This window comes from Aquarana catesbeiana, linkage group LG01, assembly GCF_042186555.1.
Source record: "Aquarana catesbeiana isolate 2022-GZ linkage group LG01, ASM4218655v1, whole genome shotgun sequence".
NCBI lineage: Eukaryota > Metazoa > Chordata > Amphibia > Anura > Ranidae > Aquarana > Aquarana catesbeiana.
In genome coordinates this window covers 559345105-559365509 of record NC_133324.1, presented here as the reverse complement: position 1 = coordinate 559365509, position 20405 = coordinate 559345105, and the positions used below count along the sequence as shown (strand labels likewise).

Sequence of the window (20405 nt, the reverse complement as noted above, 5' to 3'; positions counted from 1 at the left end):
TGATAGGCTGAGGAGGTAGGGGCGGGGCTGAGGAGGCAGAGTGCCCAGAAAGCCAGGGACTTACAAAAGGTACGAGGAGCCTCTCAGGGAGCCCCTGTTGGAAATCACGGGGCCCTGTACAGCAGAACTTTCCCCGATGGTATTTCAGCCCATCCCTACTTACTAACATCAAAAAATCATCCCAATGGTGAAGTATTGTGGAGGGAACATTATGATTAATGGGCTTGCTTCGCTGCCTCAGGGCTTGGACCACTTGCCATCACCGATAGGAAAATGCCCAAGTGTACCAAAATATTTTACAGGATAAGCCAGGGTGGCTGTCCACCAGCTGAAGCTTAATAGAAGTTGGGTAATGCAGCAGGACAATGACCCTATGCATCAAAGTAAATCCACCACAGAAAAAAAGAATGCACCTTTTGGAGTGACCCAGTTAAAGCCAGACATTAATCCACAGAGATGCTTTGGAATTAATTCAAAATATCCCTTCACACCAGACTTCCTATAAATGTGTATGAGCAGAAGGATTTTTGTAAAGTGGAATGGTCAAAAATTCCTCCTAAATGTTGTGCAAGGTCTGATCCAGAGCCATTGAAAGTGCTTGCTTGTCACTGCTGCCAAAGGAGGTACTATTTCCTCTAGCAGTGAATGTTTAATGGGTGTGTTCGATAAAGACACAAGAAATTAGAATGGTTTGTGTGTTATCAGCTTAAGCACATTGTGTTTGTCTATTGTCGTGACTTAAGAAGCAGATCAATTGATGATCATATTTTATGGCAAATTGTCCCCCTGAGAAACTCCTGTGGTGGAAGCCCCGAGACTCACACCAAATGAAGTATGCCTTCCATGTCCAATGATAGACTTATAGCATAGTAATAACAGACTTAGTGATGCCCCTTGTCCCTCAGCCTCAATAGCCATGGCACTAAAGCTAATGACCATAAGGCTGGGTGGCAAATCAGTCCTTGTAACATAAGATCAAATAGAGCCCAAGGAGTATCTCCTAGGAGAACCCTGTAACTGAAGACAAACCGATCCAGTTTGTCATTGAACTACCTGCAACATAGGTAGTGAAATACCTCCAGGTGCAGGGACCACTACCTTGGATCCAACCACTGCCAGCTGAGAAAATCTACCTGCCAATTGTCTTCCTTTGGAATGTACATGGCTGACCAGGCTGGAACATGAACATTCTGCCTAGAACAATATCTGATCTACCTTTCCAGATGTAGTAAGATACTCTGTGGATAAATGTATGCCACCACCATCGCACTGTCCATCTGAATCCAGATCTGGAGACCCTCGTTTAGAATGGTCCAATGCTGTAGTTCCAGGATGTTGGTTGGAAGACAAGACTCCTCCAACGACCAAACCTCTGCACTGACAGGGTGCCCAGGACTCCTCAGTCCAACAGACTGGCCTCAATCATGAGGATGCTTAAAAAGATAGGAAGGAAGGACTACGCCTGGTTCAAGTTCAGGAAACCTGAGCCATCAGGCCAGGGACAACCTGGTCCTTGATTATAGAGGAATCAGTCCGTCCAGAGACCAGATCATCTAGTATCAAGATGACAGAATGTAGAGGTCTGGGCTAAAACTGGGGAAATGGAACTGCCTCGAAAAAGGCCATTACCAGACCATCAGTAAAGAGTCAGATGGCTCCTGGACTGGAGAATTCAAATCTGAGACCAGGGCGCCTGAAATTCCTCCTCTGGAAGGAACAGTCTGTCCTGGGCTTTGTCCAGGAACAAAAACAAGTAATCCAAACACTGAGTCATTTCCAAAGACTATTTCTAAAGTATTAGGATCTATCTGAATCACTGTTAAACATGGACGGTCAATTACACATTGCTGAAAGGGCCTGCACCATTTGTTCCCACAACAGGGGGTTGTACAAGTATTTCCCCATGGAAATGGCATGAGAACACATCAGGGCTACTAATGGGGCCAGCGCCTTGGTGAATACCCAAGGTACAGACTTGAGGCTGAAGAGCAGGATCATGAACAGGTAGTGCAGGGGCCCTATGGCAAAGAGTAGAAATTACTGATGTGCAGGAAAGACAAGTACATACAAAGTAAGCATCTTTAACATCCACAGAAGTAAGAGTCTCCCTGATGAAGGGAGGTAATGCCAAATTTGGCAAATTCCATATTTAAATTACAGTACTTGAAAGAAGACATACAGAGCTATTAAATCCAAAGTGGGGCGAATGTCCCCCTTGGGCCTGGGGACCATGGACAGGTTGGTGTAAAACCCCTTGAACCATTCTGCCACAGAAACTGAGGTGATGACAGGTCTATCCAGAAAAACCGAGAGGACTTGATGGAGATCTTCTAATTTGGCAATGACACAGTAAAGTTAAGGGTGAAAAACTGAAGAAGGGGTAGCAGAACGCCAGATTGTAGCCTTGGAGACAACCAAGCATCCAAGACCCAAAATTGAACAAGCATCCACAAAAGGCAAAGAACTACTCCAGGAAAAGTTTTAAAATCTGCTGGCACACCAGAAATTAAGTGCAACAAGATATACAAGTTAGTTTCACTGAGCACTGACAGTATAGCATTCGCTATACTTCCTATGCTCTGACACCCCAGCTATTGGTGTCCTACATAGCAGCCATAGCGTCATTTGCCCACAGCCCTAACGTGCCATTTGTGAACCCATTCAGAAAATCCAAAAGCTTTTTGTGAATGGGCAGGGGAGAGAGAGCGTAGGCACAATGGCTTTTGAGTAGGAGAGCTGTAGCTCTTCTCTCAGAGCGTCTGAAACTTATGCCATCAGCACTCAGTGCACCAGTAAATTCTAAACAAAAAGAGAGAGATCCAGAAGGAAGCATTCACCTCTTCGCACTTAACTCTTTGTATGGCAGCAGATGGAATGGGAACCAAACATGGGGGGTGTCGGCATGAGAGTGGGAAAGGGGGAGAATATTTTGCGGCCTTTTCTTAGGCTTTTTCTGCTGAGGACAATGAGTGTTCTTGCCATCAGTACCATTAGCAGCATCCTTGATGATATTGTCAGGAATTGATTAGAAGAGATTCCATCCCTCGAAGGACATGCAGATCAAAGGTTTTTACTTTCAAATGTTTACTTTAGCCCAGTGCGTACGAATTAACATGGCACATGCAAGAAAAGAGGAATTCTGACTTGCATGTAAATTCCATATCTTGAAATATAATACAGGGCACAAGCAAAGCATTCATAGACCCTGGGTTATAGGCGCATACCTTCAGGTGATTGGACAATGGCAAAGCTTTTGAGGACATGTCCCCCGGGCACCTCCCCAATTCGGTGAGACCTCAGTTTTGTTGCAAGCAAAGCAGAGTAACCCAGGAATGGTAAGAATGGAGGCCTGTGTCTTGTACTGTACTCCAAAATATGGCATCAACAGGCAAGTCATAATAGTACAGTACATGACATAGGAAACATATTTATAGACCCTGGAACCTCCTTAACAATGACTGAGAAGGGTGGGCAACAACTAGGCAAACAGAACTGTGCTAACAAGGGTAAACAGACTCAACTTCAGATTGCCGCTGCAAGAAGCTTTCAACCAAAAGCTACATCCGCAAAAGACTGGACATCCACCTGATAGATCTTGGAAAACGTATGAACAGAGGACCAGGTGGCAGCCTTACATAGTTGGGCTACAGAGACCTGGTACCAAAATGCCCAGCAAACTATCTGGCGGAATGGGCAAGTAAAAGCACAGGAGGAGATTTTTCCTTGAGAGTGTAAGCTCTAGCGATCAGATTTCTTATCCATTTTGCAATGCTGGACTTGGATGCAGGGTGTACCTTACGAGTCCCAAGGACAGGGCAAATAGGGAATTCATGTGACTGACTAAAGCTGTAGCTCTGAGGTAGACTCTAATGGTTCTAAGTATGTTCAGGCAATGAAGAGAGATTTCCTTTGAATGCTTTGAAGCAAGACATAAGGATGAAAGGACTATGTCCTCATTGAGGTGAAAGACTGATACTACCTAGGGAAGCAGGTACAGGGTAAAAAGGGAGGTGTGCAAACCTATCGCATTAAGATGAATGGTGTACCTTCCCCTTGACAGGATGCCTCTTAGCCAAAGCTAGAGCATTGTTTGCCTGGGGGCACACTGACAAACCTTCCTGGGGCCAACTGGTAATAGTACCCCCTGTGAGGAACACTCACAGACTGCTCATTAAGATTGAGCTGATGTAGCCGACCCCGCACATAGCTAAAGGCCTGCATGCGCTTGCAAGCTGACCTAGAGTGATTACTGGATCTATATTATTCAGTGTTGCCTAGCTTAGCTGTTGATAGAAGGTCTAGGATACAACAAAAAGATTTCCCTGCAGAAAAAAGGAACTAAGATTCCCCGCAGGGAGCTTAGGTCCTTATTCCTGGACAATAAGCAAAAAACAGGGCTGCCTCTTGAAAATGGTAAGGAACTTCCTGGGTCACAGGCACTGGATCCCCAGATGGACTCACTCTCTTCCTTTCCTCCCCCCACCCCCTTATTTTCTCACTCTTCTCTTCTTTCCTTTTTTCTCTCCAGTTAATTTTATGTGTCTCCCCCTTGCCCATTTATAATAATTATGTTAAAGGGGATTTGTGAACCCAACAACTGACCGAGAGGTTGGTTGACATTGGCAAGGGGGGGGTTGAAACTCGATATTTTATAATTAACGTTAATTGTTTTCATACTCAGCAGACCACCTTGTAGATGCTAAGTACTATTGGTTCCTTAGGCCTTATGCATTTATTTCTGAATACAGTGGGGATCGAAAGTTTGGGCACCCCAGGTAAAAATGTGTATTAATGTGCATAACGAAGCCAAGGAAAGATGGAAAAATCTCCAAATGGCATCAAATTACAGATTAGACATTCTTATAATATGTCAAAAAAAGTTAGATTTTATTTCCATCATTTACACTTTCAAAATTACAGAAAACAAAAAAATGGCATCTGCAAAAGTTTGAGCACCCTGCAGAGTTAATATCTTGTACTGCCCCCTTTGGCAAGTATCACAGCTTGTAAACACTTTTTGTAGCCAGCCAAGAGTCTTTCAATTCTTGTTTGAGGTATCTTTGCCCATTCTTCCTTACAAAAGTCTTCCAGTTCTTTGAGATTTCTGGGCTGTCTGTCACGCACTGCTCTTTTAAGGTCTATCCATAGATTTTCAATAATGTTGAGGTCAGGAGATTGTGAAGGCCATGGCAAAAACTTCAGTTTACGCCTCTTGATGTAATTCCCCGTGGATTTTGAGGTGTGTTTAGGATCATTATCCATTTGTAGAAGCCATCCTCTCTTTAACTTCAGCTTTTTTACAGATGGCATCAAGTTACCATCCAAAATTTGCTGAAATTTTATTGAATTCATTTTTCCTTCTACTCGTGAAATGTTCCCTGTGCCACTGGCTGCAATACAACCCCAAAGCATGATTGATCCACCCCCATGCTTAACAGTTGGACAGAGGTGCTTTTCATTAAATTCTGTGCCCTTTCTTCTCCAAACATACCTTTGCTCATTCCGGCCAAAAAGTTCTATTTTAACCTCATCGGTCCACAGAACTTGTTTCCAAAATGCCTCTGGCTTGTCTATATGTTCATTTGCAAAGTTCAAACGCTGATTTTTGTGGTGAGGACGTAGAAGAGGTTTTCTTCTGATGACTCTTCCATGAAGACCATATTTGTACAAGTATCTCTTTATAGTGGAATAGTGTACCACAACTCCAGTGTCTGCCAGATCTTTCTGGAGGGATCGTGCAGTCAAACGTGGGTTTTGAATAGCTTTTCTCACAATCCTGCGAGCTGTTCTGTCTGATATTTTTCTTGGTCTTCCAGATCTTGCTTTAACTTCCACTGTTCCTGATGACTGCCATTTCTTAATTACATTCCGAACAGAGGATATTGACATCTGAAAACGCTTTGCTATCTTCTTATAGCCTTCTCCAGCTTTGTGAGCGTCAACTATTTTCAGTTTCAGTTTTCTAGACAACTGCTTAGAAGAACCCATGGTGCTGATTGTTGGGGCAAGGTCAGATGAATCTGGCCATTTAAAACCTTTGAGATTGGCATCACCTGGTCTTCCCAGACGATGATTGAGAACAATCCATGACACTGGCAGGTCTCAGCTTTGCAAAGGGGGCAATGCATGCTATAAATTCTGCAGGGTGCCCAAACTTTTGCAGACGCCATTTTTTTGTTTTCTGTAATTTTGAAAGTGTAAATGATGGAAATAAAATCTAACTTTTTTTGACATATTATAAGAATGTCTAATCTGTAATTTGATGCCATTTGGAGATTGTTCCATCTTTCCTTGGCTTAGTTATGCACATTAATACACATTTTTACCTGGGGTGCCCAAACTTTCGATCCCCACTGTATGTATAGTTATTCTATTGGATGACTCTTTTATATTGATCACTATGTTATTAATCTATAAGATATAGTTTTCCACCTTCTTTTCTACAAACTTGGTCTTCTTATATGTATGTAGGCATCTATACTGGACCCCTGATGGTTCATTCCCGTTGTTGGGATCTCTTTTATCCCTCTCTGGTGTACACATATTTTACTGTGTAAAAAAAAGTTATATGTGAATTGTTTACTGCTCTGCTTTATATTGTTTCTTATTTGAACACAAAAAATTTTATAAAAACTACTGAAACAGAAAATAAGGAAGGGTAGGGGTGGCTTTTGTTTGCCCAGTGTCCTGCTCCTGAACAGGGCGCCATAACCCAATGGTCAGAGATCAAGATCTGCACTGTGTCCTTCAATGAACATAAGAGAAAAGTCATCCATCCTGTTAGGACACCGACGAAAAACTGAGGCATGCTGGTTGTGGGAGGGGTTATTCTGGGCTGAGCTACAGGGTTTTTTTTTTTTTTGCCAGTGTTCACTCCTGTAGACAGCAGTATAACATGAAATTTAAAGCTTCCTATGTCCACCAATGTGCAAGAAAGAAAAAAGATTTGTGGTAGATATCTTGGCAGTACAAATTATGACAAGTGTTCATTGAAGCAAACCATGCATAAAAAAAATGTAAATATCACTATTGTATATCATACTAACAGGTAATGTGCCATTACTACACTATTAACAGTTATGTGCTAAATTATTAACAGCTGTTAATGTCCAAGTACTTACAAGAAGGTTAACAGACTCTATCACATCCAGAAAAACTTCATTCTTCCTATATTTTATACCCTCCGACCTCCAAGAAACAGCATTGGTTACGGTGGCAGGAGGACGAGGTGCTCCGGTCTCTAGCTTGTGTCCCTCCTGTGTAATATACCTAAAAAATAAAATACATATCCACTGCATCATTAGCTTAACATTTACTATTCAACAGTAAAATTCAATGCCACCCTGCCTCTTACACATTTATTGTGCCAACCAAAAACAGGAATGTCCAAATACCACTAGAGGCGTTACAGCAGGGGTCTCAAACTCAAATTGCCTGAGGGCCACATGACACGTTTTCATATCCCATGGGGGCCGCATGCAAACTTTTAAAACTTCAAAAGCAACTATACCAGCAATAATATACTATACTATACCCAGCACTGGTGTCAGCAAACGCATTATTAACCCCCAGCACTGGTGTCAGCAAACGCAATATACCCAGCACTGGTGTCAGAAACGCATTATTAACCCAGTATTGGTGTCAGCAAACGCATTATTAACCCCCAGCATTACCCCCCCCCCACACACTGCACAAATAGCCCCACACTGCACAATTACCCCCCACACTACACAATCACCCTCCACTGCACAAATTTCTACCCCAGTCACCCCACTAAGGACTTTGCCTCGGTGTGATGGCTCACTCACCTCTCCTGGCAGCCAGGATCATCTGCCTCCCGAGTCCTCTCCTCCTGGCTTCCATACAGGCCTAGTGACAGGGGACCCAGAGAACACAATCTCCCGCCCTGAGGTGGCAGCAGGACCCTGGTTTGGGGCTCTGGTCGATCGTCAATGCCTAGGTGGGCGGATCGATGAGCGGACCCTTCCTCCGTGCTGTTCTCTCTGGGCTGCAGCAGCGGAGAGGACAGAAGAGATGGAGAGGTAAAGCTCTTTGGCGCCTCCCCCTCAGTGGTGCCTGGGTGCAGTTCAAAAAGACGTCCTGGATAGAGGTCGACCGATATGGGTTTTCCTCTGGCCGATGCCGACACCGATATTTAGAAATCGGGCGGCCGATGGCCGATATATGATGCCGATTTTTGTGGCCGATATTTTAGGCCGATTTAAAAAATAAAAAAAAACCTCACCCACTCCACTCCTCCCTGCTTGCTCCTGTCACTCTACCACACACTTGATGTCCTCAGTACAGATGGCACTGGTTGGCTGTGGCAGGTGGCACTGGTTGGCTTAGGCAGGTGGCACTGGCAGGTGGCACTGATTGGCACAGACAGATGGCACTGATTGGCACTGACTGGCAGTGGCAGGCATTGGCAATTGGCACTGGTTTGGAACTGGCAGGTGGCACTGGTTTGGAACTGGCAGGTGGCACTGGTTTGGAGGTGGCACTGGTTTGGAGGTGGCAGGTGGCACTGGTTTGGAACTGGCAGGTGGCACTGGTTTGGAACTGGCAGGTGGCACTGGTTTGGAACTGGCAGGTGGCACTGGTTTGGCACTGGCAGGTGGCACTGGTTTGGCACTGGCAGGTGGCACTGGTTTGGCACTGGCAGGTGGCACTATTGGCACTGGCAGGTGGCACTGATTGGCGTGGCACTGGCAGGCACTACTGATTGGCATGGCACTGGCAGGTGGCACTGATTGGCGTGGCACTGGCAGGTGGCGGAAGGTAGCACTGGTAGGTGGCACTGATTGGCAGGGGCACTGGTTGGCGGTGGCACTGGCAGGCACTGGTTGTCTGTGGCACCGATTGGCGGTGGCAGGTGGCACTGGCAGGTGGTACTGGTTGGAGGTGGCAGGTGGCACTGGCAGACTGGTTGGCACTGGCAGGTTTCACAATGAGCGGAGTGTAACCGTGTGTGAAACTGACAAGGAGCTGTCCACACTCAGCGCTTGATGCTTGTGTGAAGCTGACACGTAGCACAGAGGAGAGAGACAGAGGGATCTGTCAGAATTGAGGTTGATGTCGGGGTGGGCGGGACCCATCTGGGGTGGGCGGGACGAGCAGCTATCAAACACCAGCCAATGATTGGGCTGCTTAAGAAAAGGGGTGGGCCACATACACGTAGCGGCCCGCCCAGATTCCATTGGCTGGTGTTTGATATTGGCCGGGTCCTGCCCACCCCGGCCGGGTCCTGCCCACCCCCGACAATAACCTCAAATCTGACAGATCCCTCTGTCTCTCTCCTCCTGTTATGTGTCAGTTTCACACAAGCATCAAGCGCTGAGTGTGGAGAAGGAAGGAGGAACGGCGGCCAAATATCGGTCGACCTCTAGTCCTGGATCGGCCCTGCCTGCGGGCCATTTTTAACCGGTCCGCAAATGGCCCGTGGGCCGGTACTTTGAGACCCCTGCTTTACAGACCTGACCCTCGTAACAGAATGCATCATTAAAAGGTCCAATGTAAGTATGTGAGCCCTGCATTTTACAATGCAGCACTGGGAGCGTGAAGAAAATCGTTCTCATCTTATTAAAAAGGAAGGAGTAGGAAAAATACTGTATTTCTTGCACATTTTTTCAAACATAAAATAACCTTACCTACATTAAAGCAGGAAAGGAGCAGTTTACACAAATTTAATATTGGGGTTTGGATCCATTCTAAGTGGAAGTTAATGAAAGACTTACAGTATCTCACAAAAGTGAGTACACCCCTCATTTTTGTAAAGATTTTATTATATCTTTTCATGTGACAACACTTAAGAAATGACACTTTGCTACAATGTAAAGGAGTGTGTGTGTACAGCTTGTATAACAGTGTAAATTTGCTGTACCCTCAAAATAACGCAACACATAGCCATTAATGTCTAATCCGCTGGCAACAAAAGTGAGTACACCCCCCCCCCCCCCCCCCCCAAGTAAAAATGTCCAAATTGGGCCCAAAGTGTCAATATTTTGTGTGGCCACCATTATTTTCCAGCACTGCCTTAACCCTCTTGGGCATGGAGTTCACCAGAGCTTTACAGGTTGCAACTGGAGTCCTCTTCCACTCCTCCATGACATCACGGAGCTGGTGGATGTTAGAGACCTTGCGCTCCTTCACCTTCCGTTTCAGGTGGCCCCCAGATGCTCAATAGGGTTTAGATCTTGAGACATGCTTGGCCAGTCCATCACCTTAATACTCAGCTTCTTTAGCAAGGCAGTGGTCATCTTGGAGGTGTGTTTGGGGTCTTTATGTTCGAATACTGCCCTGCGGTCCAGTCTCTGAAGGGAAGGGATCATGCTCTGCTTCAGTATGTCACAGTATATGTTGGCATTCATGGTTCCCTCAATGAACTGTAGCTCCCTAGTGCCAGCAGCACTCCCACCAACATGCTTGACTGTAGGCAAGACACACTTGTCTTTGTACTCCTCACCTGGTTTCCGCCACACACGCTTGACACCATCTAAACCAAATACGTTTATCTTGATCTCATAAGACCACAGGGCATGTTCCAGTAATCCATGTCCTTAGTCTGCTTGTCTTCAGCAAACTGTTTGCAGGCTTTCTTGTGCATCAGCTTTAGAAGATGCTTCCTTCTGTGATGACAGCTATGCAGACCAAATTGATGCAGTGTGCGGCGTATGGTCTGAGCACTGACAGGCTGACCCTCCACCCCTTCAACATCTGCAGCAATGCTGGCAGCGCTCATACGTCCTATTTCCCAAAGACAACCTCAGGATACGATGCTGAGCATGTGCACACAACTTCTTTGGTCGACCATGGCGAGGCCTGTTCTGAGTGGAACCTGTATTGTTAAACTGCTCTATGGTCTTGGCCACCATGCTGCAGCTCAGTTTCAGTGTCTTGGCAATCTTCTTATAGCCTAGGCCATCTTTATGCAGAGCAACAATTCTTTTTTTCAGATCCTCAGAGAGTTCTTTGCCACGAGGTGCCATGTTGAACTTCCAGTGACCAGTATGAGAAAGTTAGAGCGATAACAAAAAATTTAACACACCTGCTCCCCATTTACACCTGACTGAAACCTTGTAACACCGAGTCACATGACACCAGGGAGGGAAAATGGCTAATTGGGCCCAATTTGGACATTTTCACAACAAAAGTATACTCACGTTTGTTGCCAGCGGATTAGACAATAATGGCTGTGTGTTGAGTTATTTTGAGGGGACAGCAAATATACACTGTTATACAAGCTGTACACTCACTACTTTACATTGTAGAAAAGTGTCATTTTTTTAGTGTTGTCACATGAAAAGAAATAGTAAAATATTTACAAAAATGTGACAGACAGAAGATAGATTATATCTAAGTGTATTAGATATTTTGTTCCTCAATCATATAGCTGGTTATTTATATTTACCACTGCATATACAGTAGATATTCAAGAATAAATTTTTTTTTTTTAAATGTTACATATTAACTCAATTATACAGTAAACATTTGAGAAAAAATAAACATTTTATCCCGATTAATCAAAACCATAAAAATCAGCCAACTAATAGATTATGAAAATAATCGTTCGTTGCACCTCTAAAAGGAAACATTTGAAGCCATGAAGCATGAATGGGGAAAGCTCTGAAATTCAAGCTTATAGTCAGTATATTGCGGACCCACTCATCTGCAATCTCCCACTGACAAATCTCCGCAAAGGCCTGCAAACGTCCCCACGTCCCTTCATTTGGAAGAGGGCTTGTTTCCTGGCTTAGCAAACGTGGAAGTTCACGATTTCTTACAGAAATGGGACTTGGGTTTTGGCCTAGAGCCCAACACCTGAGGTTAACAAGAGGAATGCTTCGTTGGAAGTAGAAGGGGTGGTAGGTTTATGAACCGCATGCTTACCCTTCTTTATAAGTAGTATCAGAGTACTCCTACCCCCTGATATCTGTATGTAATCATCTAGAGCAGGGCCAAGCAAATGTTCCTTTCAAAAGGTAAACATTCTACTTGCCTCTTGCAACCTTGCTGCAATCACGGGATCATCAAGGCAAAAGAGGCTTTAAATAAAGTCTATATATTTGCCCAAAGCATCCTGAAATATGCATGTGTGAGGTTCTGAGATAAGAGACCTCTAGATCTACTGAAGGCATACTCTATTTCTCAGCAAGTTCACTCTCCATGGGGTATTGATAAATCTTTTTAGCGTAGTGAACACCTTGCCAGGGTGAGCTGAGTCCGCATACAGAACATCCTTAGAGTGTATAGGGAAGGATTGAGAATCTTGTGGTGGCCACCATAATCCTAGTCCTGAAACATTTGGAGAAGAGGACTCGAGCAGCGGTAATTTCAAATTAGTGCAAAACAAGAAAATTCACAAAGGATTTTTGGGTCGGAGATAAAAAAAATCTGCCCTTGGGGTTCTTCGGGTGTGGGGTCCTCAAAGGAGAATTCTTCCACCTCCTCTATACCAGAATAAGCTCGTCTTACTCTGGGTTTATCTCCACTGGTTTAGCCTCCGATAAGAAGGGGTGAGGGGGAGCACTTCCTTTGCAACTTGGGCAGTCCAAAGCAGAGTACTCTGGAAAGCTGCTGCTGTACCCTAGCAACAGCAGTCAAACATTCCTCCCTTCTCACAAAGGAACTGTGAAAAAGGTGCTCCGGAGGTAGCGGTGGTAGGAAGTGTCAGAGCCCCAAGAACACACTGACCCCCAAGAGAAATATTGCACAGGGAGCCATGTCCTTGTTTCTCCCCACCAGACAAAGGTATTTGAGACCCCTCACCCCCTACAACCCTGTCGTCTGAGACACTGACCTGTTGATCCATATATTAGGACCCTCGCTGGTCCCAGTCAGCTGAGAGGGCACTGTGCCAAAAAAAACACTAAACGTGCTGATTCCAGGAAATTGTCCACTCCAAACCTGCCAGTGCCGCATCACACATGGAAATGTGTGCGCGCACGCAGCCCCTGGAATACTTGCTGCGACCGGTAGTTGCACAAGGCAGGTAGACCCACAAGGAAGGTGCTGGAGTGACCGTAGGTCCCACAAAGAAGCTCTGTTGTGACCAGTAGTCCTGCTGCTCCTTGAAGCCCCATTGCACTAAGAAGGCTGAGTAATCCAAATACACTCCCACTACTGCCTGAGGCTGATAAGGCACTCTAACCCGCACACAAAAGGAGCCAAGGTGGCGACCACCTTACTCATGACATCACTGGCTAAACTGAGCACGGACGTGTGTTTAGTTAGTCCAGAGGGCACCATCTCCGCCTCCCACATTTGGCACCCTGAGCCTCCCAGACTGCCATTTAGCCTCGTGACTATGTAGTGCTCTGGGCAGTTGGGGAGGTTCCTAAAAATTAAAAAAATGGCATACAAGTGAAATGAGTAAACAACTAAAAGGGCTACCACTTTCCTTGGACCTGCATAGCACCCATTATTTGAAGGACACAAGATTGAGAGACAACTGGCATGTCTAAAAGAAGTCCAACTGAAAGGTGTGCAACACAAAAAACAAAAACGATAACAGGTCCAACTCACTAACCAAAACAGAGAACTGTCTGAGGGACCTTACACTCAAAGCTAGCAACAGAAAAGGTCTGAACATCCACCTGGAACAAAATAAGAACATGTGAACAAAAGACCATGTGGCAGCCTTGGTAGCCACTGAGAAATGGTAGGATGAGAAGATGGTTTTACTTTGCGGGGGTCATTGAGGACAAAGAGAGTCAGTCTTTCTAATGAAAGCAGTAGCTTACGAGGTAGACCTGCACAGCTGTAACTTCATCAAAACAATGAAGGATTAAAAGAGACTGTAAAGTGTCTTATTTTTTAATATAACAAACAGGTTTCTACTTACCTGCTCTATGCACAGAGAAGCCCTGAACCTCCTTTTCTTGGTTCCCCCGCTGGCGGTCCTGGCTCCTCTCCTCTGCCAAGTGTCCCCATAGAAAGCTGCTTTCTATGAGGGCACTCATGCGGGTTTGCTCCCGAGCCTCACTGTATCTATTGACATCTATTGACACAGACAGCAGGAGCTGGCACCATCCCAAAGCCAGTGAGATCAGGAAGTGAGTGGAGAGAAGAGCTGCAGACATGCACAGTACTGGTTCGAATGAGGGCTCAGGTATGTAAAGGAGAGGGGATACTGATGCCTAAACATTTTTTAACAAGTAATGCATTATTAAGCACTTAAGGACCGGGCCTATTTTTACACTTGGTATTTACAAGTTAAAAATCGGGGGTATTTTGCTAGAAAATGACTTAGAATCCCCAAACATTCTTTTTTTCAGACACCCTAGAGAATAAAATGGTGGTCGTTGCAATACTTTATGTAACACCGTATTTGCGCAGCAGTCTTACAAAACGCAAAAAAATACACTTTTTTAAAAATAAGAAAACAGTAAAGTTAGCCCATTTTTTTTTTTATATTGCGAAAGACAACGTTACGCCGAGTAAATTGATACCAAACATGTCATAATTCAAAATTGCGCCCGCTCGTGGAATGGCGACAAACTTTGACAAAATCTCCATAGACGAAGTTTAACAACTTCCCGACCAGCCGCCACAGTTATACTGCAGCAGTTTGGCTCCCCTGGGTGAGCCGTCGTAGCGATATGTCAACTCGCTTTCTGACTACTAGGGGGCGCACGCACGGCACGCCGCCGGAGCCGATGCGCGTGCCCGCACCCGCGATCGCTCCACACAGAGACAGAACGGAGATCTGTCAATGTAAACAGACATATCTCCGTGATGTCAGGGGAGAGGAGACTGATCTGTTGTTCATACTAAGTATGAACAAAGATCGGTCTCCTCACCCAGGCAGTCCCATCCCCCCACTGTTAGAATCTCTCCCTAGGACACACAGTTAACCCCTTGATCGCCCCCTATTGTTAACCCATTCCCTGCCAGTGTCATTTAGACAGTAATCAGTGCATTTTTATAGCACTGATTGCTGTATAAATGTCAATGGTCCCAAAAAAGTGTCAAAAGCATCCGATCTTTCCCCACAATGTCGCAGTCCTGATAAAAATCACTGATCACCGCCATTACTAGTGAAAAAAAAAAAAAAAACATTTATATAAAAAATGCCATAAAGGTCCTATTTTGTAGATGCTAGAACTTTTGCGCAAACCAATCAATATACCCTTATTGCAATTTTTTTACCAAAAATATGTAGAAGTATACATTGGCCTAAACGAGGAAGACATTTGTTTAAAAATATTTTGGGGGCCATCATTCAGTGGGAAGGGGGTGAGCGAATCCGCCGCAGAGGCAATTTTTATCCAAAAGTGGTCTGCCCGCCGTTTTAAAAAACACGGGGGTTATGGCAGCCATCTGCTGCCATAACAACGGTATTCAACGTCAAAGTACCGACATATGACGGCGGGCGGTCCGGAAGTGAGTGGAGCTATAGGCGTCATTCACCATCGGTTTTCCGATGCAGAGATTTCCCTTCACTTTCTGTCCCATAGCCAAATAGGAAGTGAAAGGAAATCCTTGCAAATTAAGAGAATTCCTTGGGGACACCATTGGAAGATTTCCCCTCCATTACTTTTCTGGGGACAACTCAAAATTTGTGATTTTCTTTTACTTTCACTGATAATGATAAACAGGACAAATAGAGAGAGTGAATCTCCTTAACCACTTGCCGCCAAATCACATACCTGGTACATCATTTGGCTTCAAGTGGTTGTATCAGGGTGTTGCCTGTGGTACCATATTTTAGGGACGTCCCCCTCCTCCCGCCGCGCATGTCTGCCGGCTAGTCAGACACCCGAAGAAAGCCAGGATCGGCTTTGATTGGGTCACCGCTATGGTAACCCGAAAGTGATGACATAACATCACTTCCAAGTTAACGGCATCTTAAAGAGGAAGCATACTTCCTCTGCAGACATTTACCTATAGGTAAGCCTATAATAAGGCTAACCTATAGGTAGTGTAAATATCTCCTAAACATGTACCGTTTAGGAGATATATACAAATTGCATGCAGCCAGTGGCATCACTGGCGCATGCGCTCTGAAGGAACGGCCATGGGTCCTGTTCCTTCCGAGCCCTGTGCCATGAACGGCGGCTACCGCGCATGCATGGGAGGGACGTAATCTCGGCTCAGGCCACTCACAGTGCTGGAGCCCGCAAACCCAGAACAGACTCTGGGAAAAAGATGTCAGCCATCTCATCGGTGTGCAGGTGCCGCTGGAAGGCTTCATTCTAGTGTAAGTATTTCATAATGAGCTAGTATGCGATGCATTAGGCATGCTCATTATGCCTTTGTCTTTTGTTTTTTTTTGTTTTTTTTACAGAGTTTACAACCTCTTTAAAAGGCGCCATTTTTTGAAAATCTAAAGTATTAAAAAATGTAGATCTTGGCGTTTTGAATGCTTTCAAGTGCAAAGGAGAGATTTGTGGTCTTATAGAATACCTGTCACGTGCCTATTTCTATCACAAGGATGTTTACTTTTCTTGTGACAGCAATAAAAGTGATACAAATAAAATAAAAAACTAAATAATTAAAAAAAAAAAAAAAAAAGGCAGACGTGTGCGTCAATCCCGCACACACGCACCCCACGAACGTCCCACACATGTGAGGTATCGCCGGGAACCACAGAGTATGGGCAGTAATTCTAGCACTAGATCTCCTCTGTACATCTAAAGTTTTAACCTGTACTGGCTTTTAAAGCATTGCCTATCGATAGAAAAATTGACGTTATTTATCGCCGTTGTGTGGGCATGCGCAAAATCGTGACATGTTTGGTATCCATTACTTGGCATGACATCTTTGATATTTTACAAAAAAGATGGGTTATATATTGTGTTTTTGTGCAAATTTTAAAAGTGTATTTTTTTCTCAAAAACTGCATTAAAAAAAAACGATGCGCAATTACCGTGTAACACAAAAAAATTGCAAAACCCACCAATTTATTCCCTACGGCCTCTGCTTTGAAAATATATATAATGTTTGGGGGTTCTAACTAATTTTCTAGCAAAAAAAAAAAAAAAAAAAGATTTTCACATATAAACAAAAAGTGCCAAAAAATGCCTTCAAGTGGTTAATTGGGCACAGACAGCATTAACAATTGACAAGCGTTCTAATCCCTCTCCACTATCCTAAACTAAAAAAAATGTTTTGCATTTAGTTACACTTTAAGGTAAAAAAATTTTTAGTGGTCCTTTCACACGGGCTGTTCGATCAGGTCTGCCTGTCAGTTTTTCAGGCAGACCTGATCAGACACTGCATTGTCCTCTACGGAGTTGCAGATGTCAGCGGACACATGTCTGCTGACACCCATCACCAACTGATCTGATCCTGTCCGCCAAAGACATACAGATGGTGGTCCTATTTTCCATCTGTCTGGCGGATCGGATGGAAACGGACAGGGGGTCAGTTTACATCCGATATCCCCATAGAAGAGAGTGGGACTGTGTCGGTTTTGCACAGCGGAGCGGACACAGACCTGTCATTCGCCTGCTCAGTGAGGATCAGCAGAGCGATCCCCCGCTGAGCAAACGAATTCCGTTAAGTGGAGGCGCCCATGTGAAAGGGCCCTAGGCCCTATAATCACTTTATTGAGTAAAGCTGAAACTAACTTGGGAAGAAAGAAGGCTCTAGGCATTATTACCACCTTTCCCATGGAAGACCAATAATGGTTATTTATAGGACAGAAGTGATGGAAAGAACAGCAAAATTTGATTCCCACTGGAACACAAGTGGGTGCACAAGGGGAGCTACACTACATGAGCCCCCCTGTACAAAATGGAGTCTATGCTAATTCTCATCACGCTAGTTCCTGTGCGATCTGCAGATCGTTTTTTACCTTGGAAACTTTGACAGGGGTCAAGGAGACTGAGCAATGAAAGGACTAAAGCATGGGACAAAATTCTAGGCTACTGGTGTCAGACCCTTAAGAGGGAACACTGCATGGCCACCCCTAGTGGACCATGAGCTGGAGGCACCTGATACAGCAAGACTGCTCCTATTATATTTGGGATCCGACGTTGCACCTCAAAATAGAGCAACTTGGCTCAAAAACAAGGCAAAACCTTAAGCATCCACAAACCTACTGCTGGAAGCAAGAGAGATTCAAATAGCCAGAGATTACCAGGTCACTACAGGCAACCGCAAGATTGTCTCTTATGATGCGTAGCTGTTGTGGGAAGGTGTTACTTCACGCTGAATCATGGTAAAGAAGCACATAGTGTGTGCATGCAACACCCAAGCTAGTGACGCAGCACTCAATTCATCAGCGTTTAAAGGCAACACTAACTTTCTGTGGAAATGAATTGAAAATAGGGGTAAGAATAGTGCTCAAAAGTTTTAATACACAAAGCAGCTCCAGATGCTCAACCCACAGGGAGTACTTATGAATGAGTTTTTAAAGACTGGGTCACACCTGGGTCTGTGCACCTGGAATGCACTCTGCGGCTAACCAACACAGTACACAGATGTCTGGAATATCCAGCAAGAAGAGCCCAGGGCCCGAAGATCGCATTTCAGGCAGGCACTGCAATCGTATATGTCCAGGGGTGTCTGAGTATAGCCACTAAAGCTGTTGCTGAGGTTACGCTGATCCAAAGAGTTGCATAAGAAGACCAAATAAAGTAGCATGAGGAAGATGTCTTAATTCAAGAAAAAAAATTGTAACACTACCTGCAGCTCAAAGAGCCACCTGAGAGACCTTACACTCCAAGTCTAAGTTAACATCAGATGAGGTTGAACCTAGAGAACGTGTGAATAGAAGACCAATTGGCAGCCTTGTAAATCTGGGAAACTGGTGCTTGATGCCGAAAAGCTCAAAAAGCACTCATGGATCTAGTAAAAGTGCTCTAAGACATGAAAGGGTAGATTCAAATCCTTGAGACAACAAGCATGGATGATAGCCAGTCTGAGCCACCCAAAGATGGTGGAACAACAAGCCAGTGCACCCTTTATGGGGACCATCAAGAATGACAAAAATGAGAATCATTCTTTCCGAAAAAAGCAGTGGCTAAACTATAGCGCAAACCACATTCAGACTATGGAGGATATTTTCCTTTTGCAGAACTGGAGCAGGACAGGAGGAACAGCAGAACAATGTCCTAGTTGGGATGAAAGGCAAAAAATACCTAAATAAAGCAGGAAGGAAGTTCTCACCACCCTTTGTCCCTATACATAACTAGAAAAGGTTCCTTGCAGGATAAGACTGCCAGTTCGAAAAACGGGAAGGAAAGCAACAACAGACCTAGTAGATTCCAAGCAGAATTTCTGGGTTCAAATGAAGACATTCAAATTCCCTGAAACTGTTCTGCTGCAGGATCTGAGGCAATGACACCCTGATCCCTAAGGCCTGAGAAGGCTCTATGGAGATCTGCTTATCTGTGTGCTGAAACAGGAAGATTGGAGGTGAGAAATGTGGTGGTGGTGGTGGTGGGGGGGGGGGGGGGGAGTAGGGATTTGTGTCCAGAATCAAACATGCTGTGACTGCATTTAAACTCTGGTTCAAGGCAAGGTTTTAGATGCTTACGAAAACCGGACAACTGGTAGCGGATGAGGGTCGGATGGACTAAAGTCCCTGGAGGTGGACAACAGGAACTAAGTAGAGAAAATAGTTTCGTGTGTCTCTTTGCAAGCAAAAGCAGTAACATGAAAAGCATTTCTCGATGCTGTATAGCACAAAAGGGTGTGGAGCATGCAAGTGTTCAGTTCCACAATGTTAAATACTTTTGGTGTAGCAAATGACAGGAAACAAGGAATTTTAAAAGATATCCAGCAACCTACATAAATAGCTCCTGGTGCTCTGGAAGGCCTACTCACAAAGTAAGCCTTCAGAGACAGGGCAAGTGCTTAGGCAATGCTAGTGGCTCTAGGCCTGGAAAGCACTCTGCAGCTAGCTTTTATCAGTGCAGTGTCTGGAAAGCACCCAGTACCCAAAGGTCACTTCCATGCTTTCTTTACAACTTCCAGTGGAGTTAGGATGTTGCACTCCAAAAATGAGGCTAAAGACAGCTGCGCCAGATAGCTGCAACCTAACAGGCAAGCTCTAGAAGCAATGTAGAACAGACTCTTGACTAAGAAAAGCAAGAAAAATGTAAAAGCGTAAGAAAAATGCGTTGCTAGAAAAATAAGGTTGGTCTATCACACTGCAGAGCTGAAAAGAAGACATATATTCTCTTAGGACACTAGCAAAATACTGTGGCATGACGGTAGTGAGATAAGCCTGGGGGTTTTATCCCAGGCTGGCCTACAGCCTTTTTTTTGTTTGTAAGTATCCAATCCTGCTGTAGGCTGCAGCAGAACCAGAAGGTTAAAAACTTCCTCTGTCCTTCAATGGGAAAAAAACAACATCAACAGGATGATTGAGACTCTCCCAAGACAGGACTTGGGTGATGAGGCTTTGCAGAAGAAAAATTAGCTAGCTGAAGATTTAGTCAACCAGCATTCAT

The 20405-nt window shown here is 44.6% G+C and overlaps 1 protein-coding gene across 1 annotated transcript in view; it reads right to left on the bottom strand.

The window, feature by feature from the left end:
- Positions 1-20405, bottom strand: part of LOC141105988 (AP-1 complex subunit mu-1) — a 151862-nt gene that overhangs the window by 36211 nt on the left and 95246 nt on the right. Inside the window, exon 5 of the mRNA XM_073596285.1 lies at positions 7122-7269. Within this exon, the coding sequence (XP_073452386.1) occupies positions 7122-7269 (148 nt within the window). The remainder of the gene's footprint in view (positions 1-7121; positions 7270-20405) is intronic.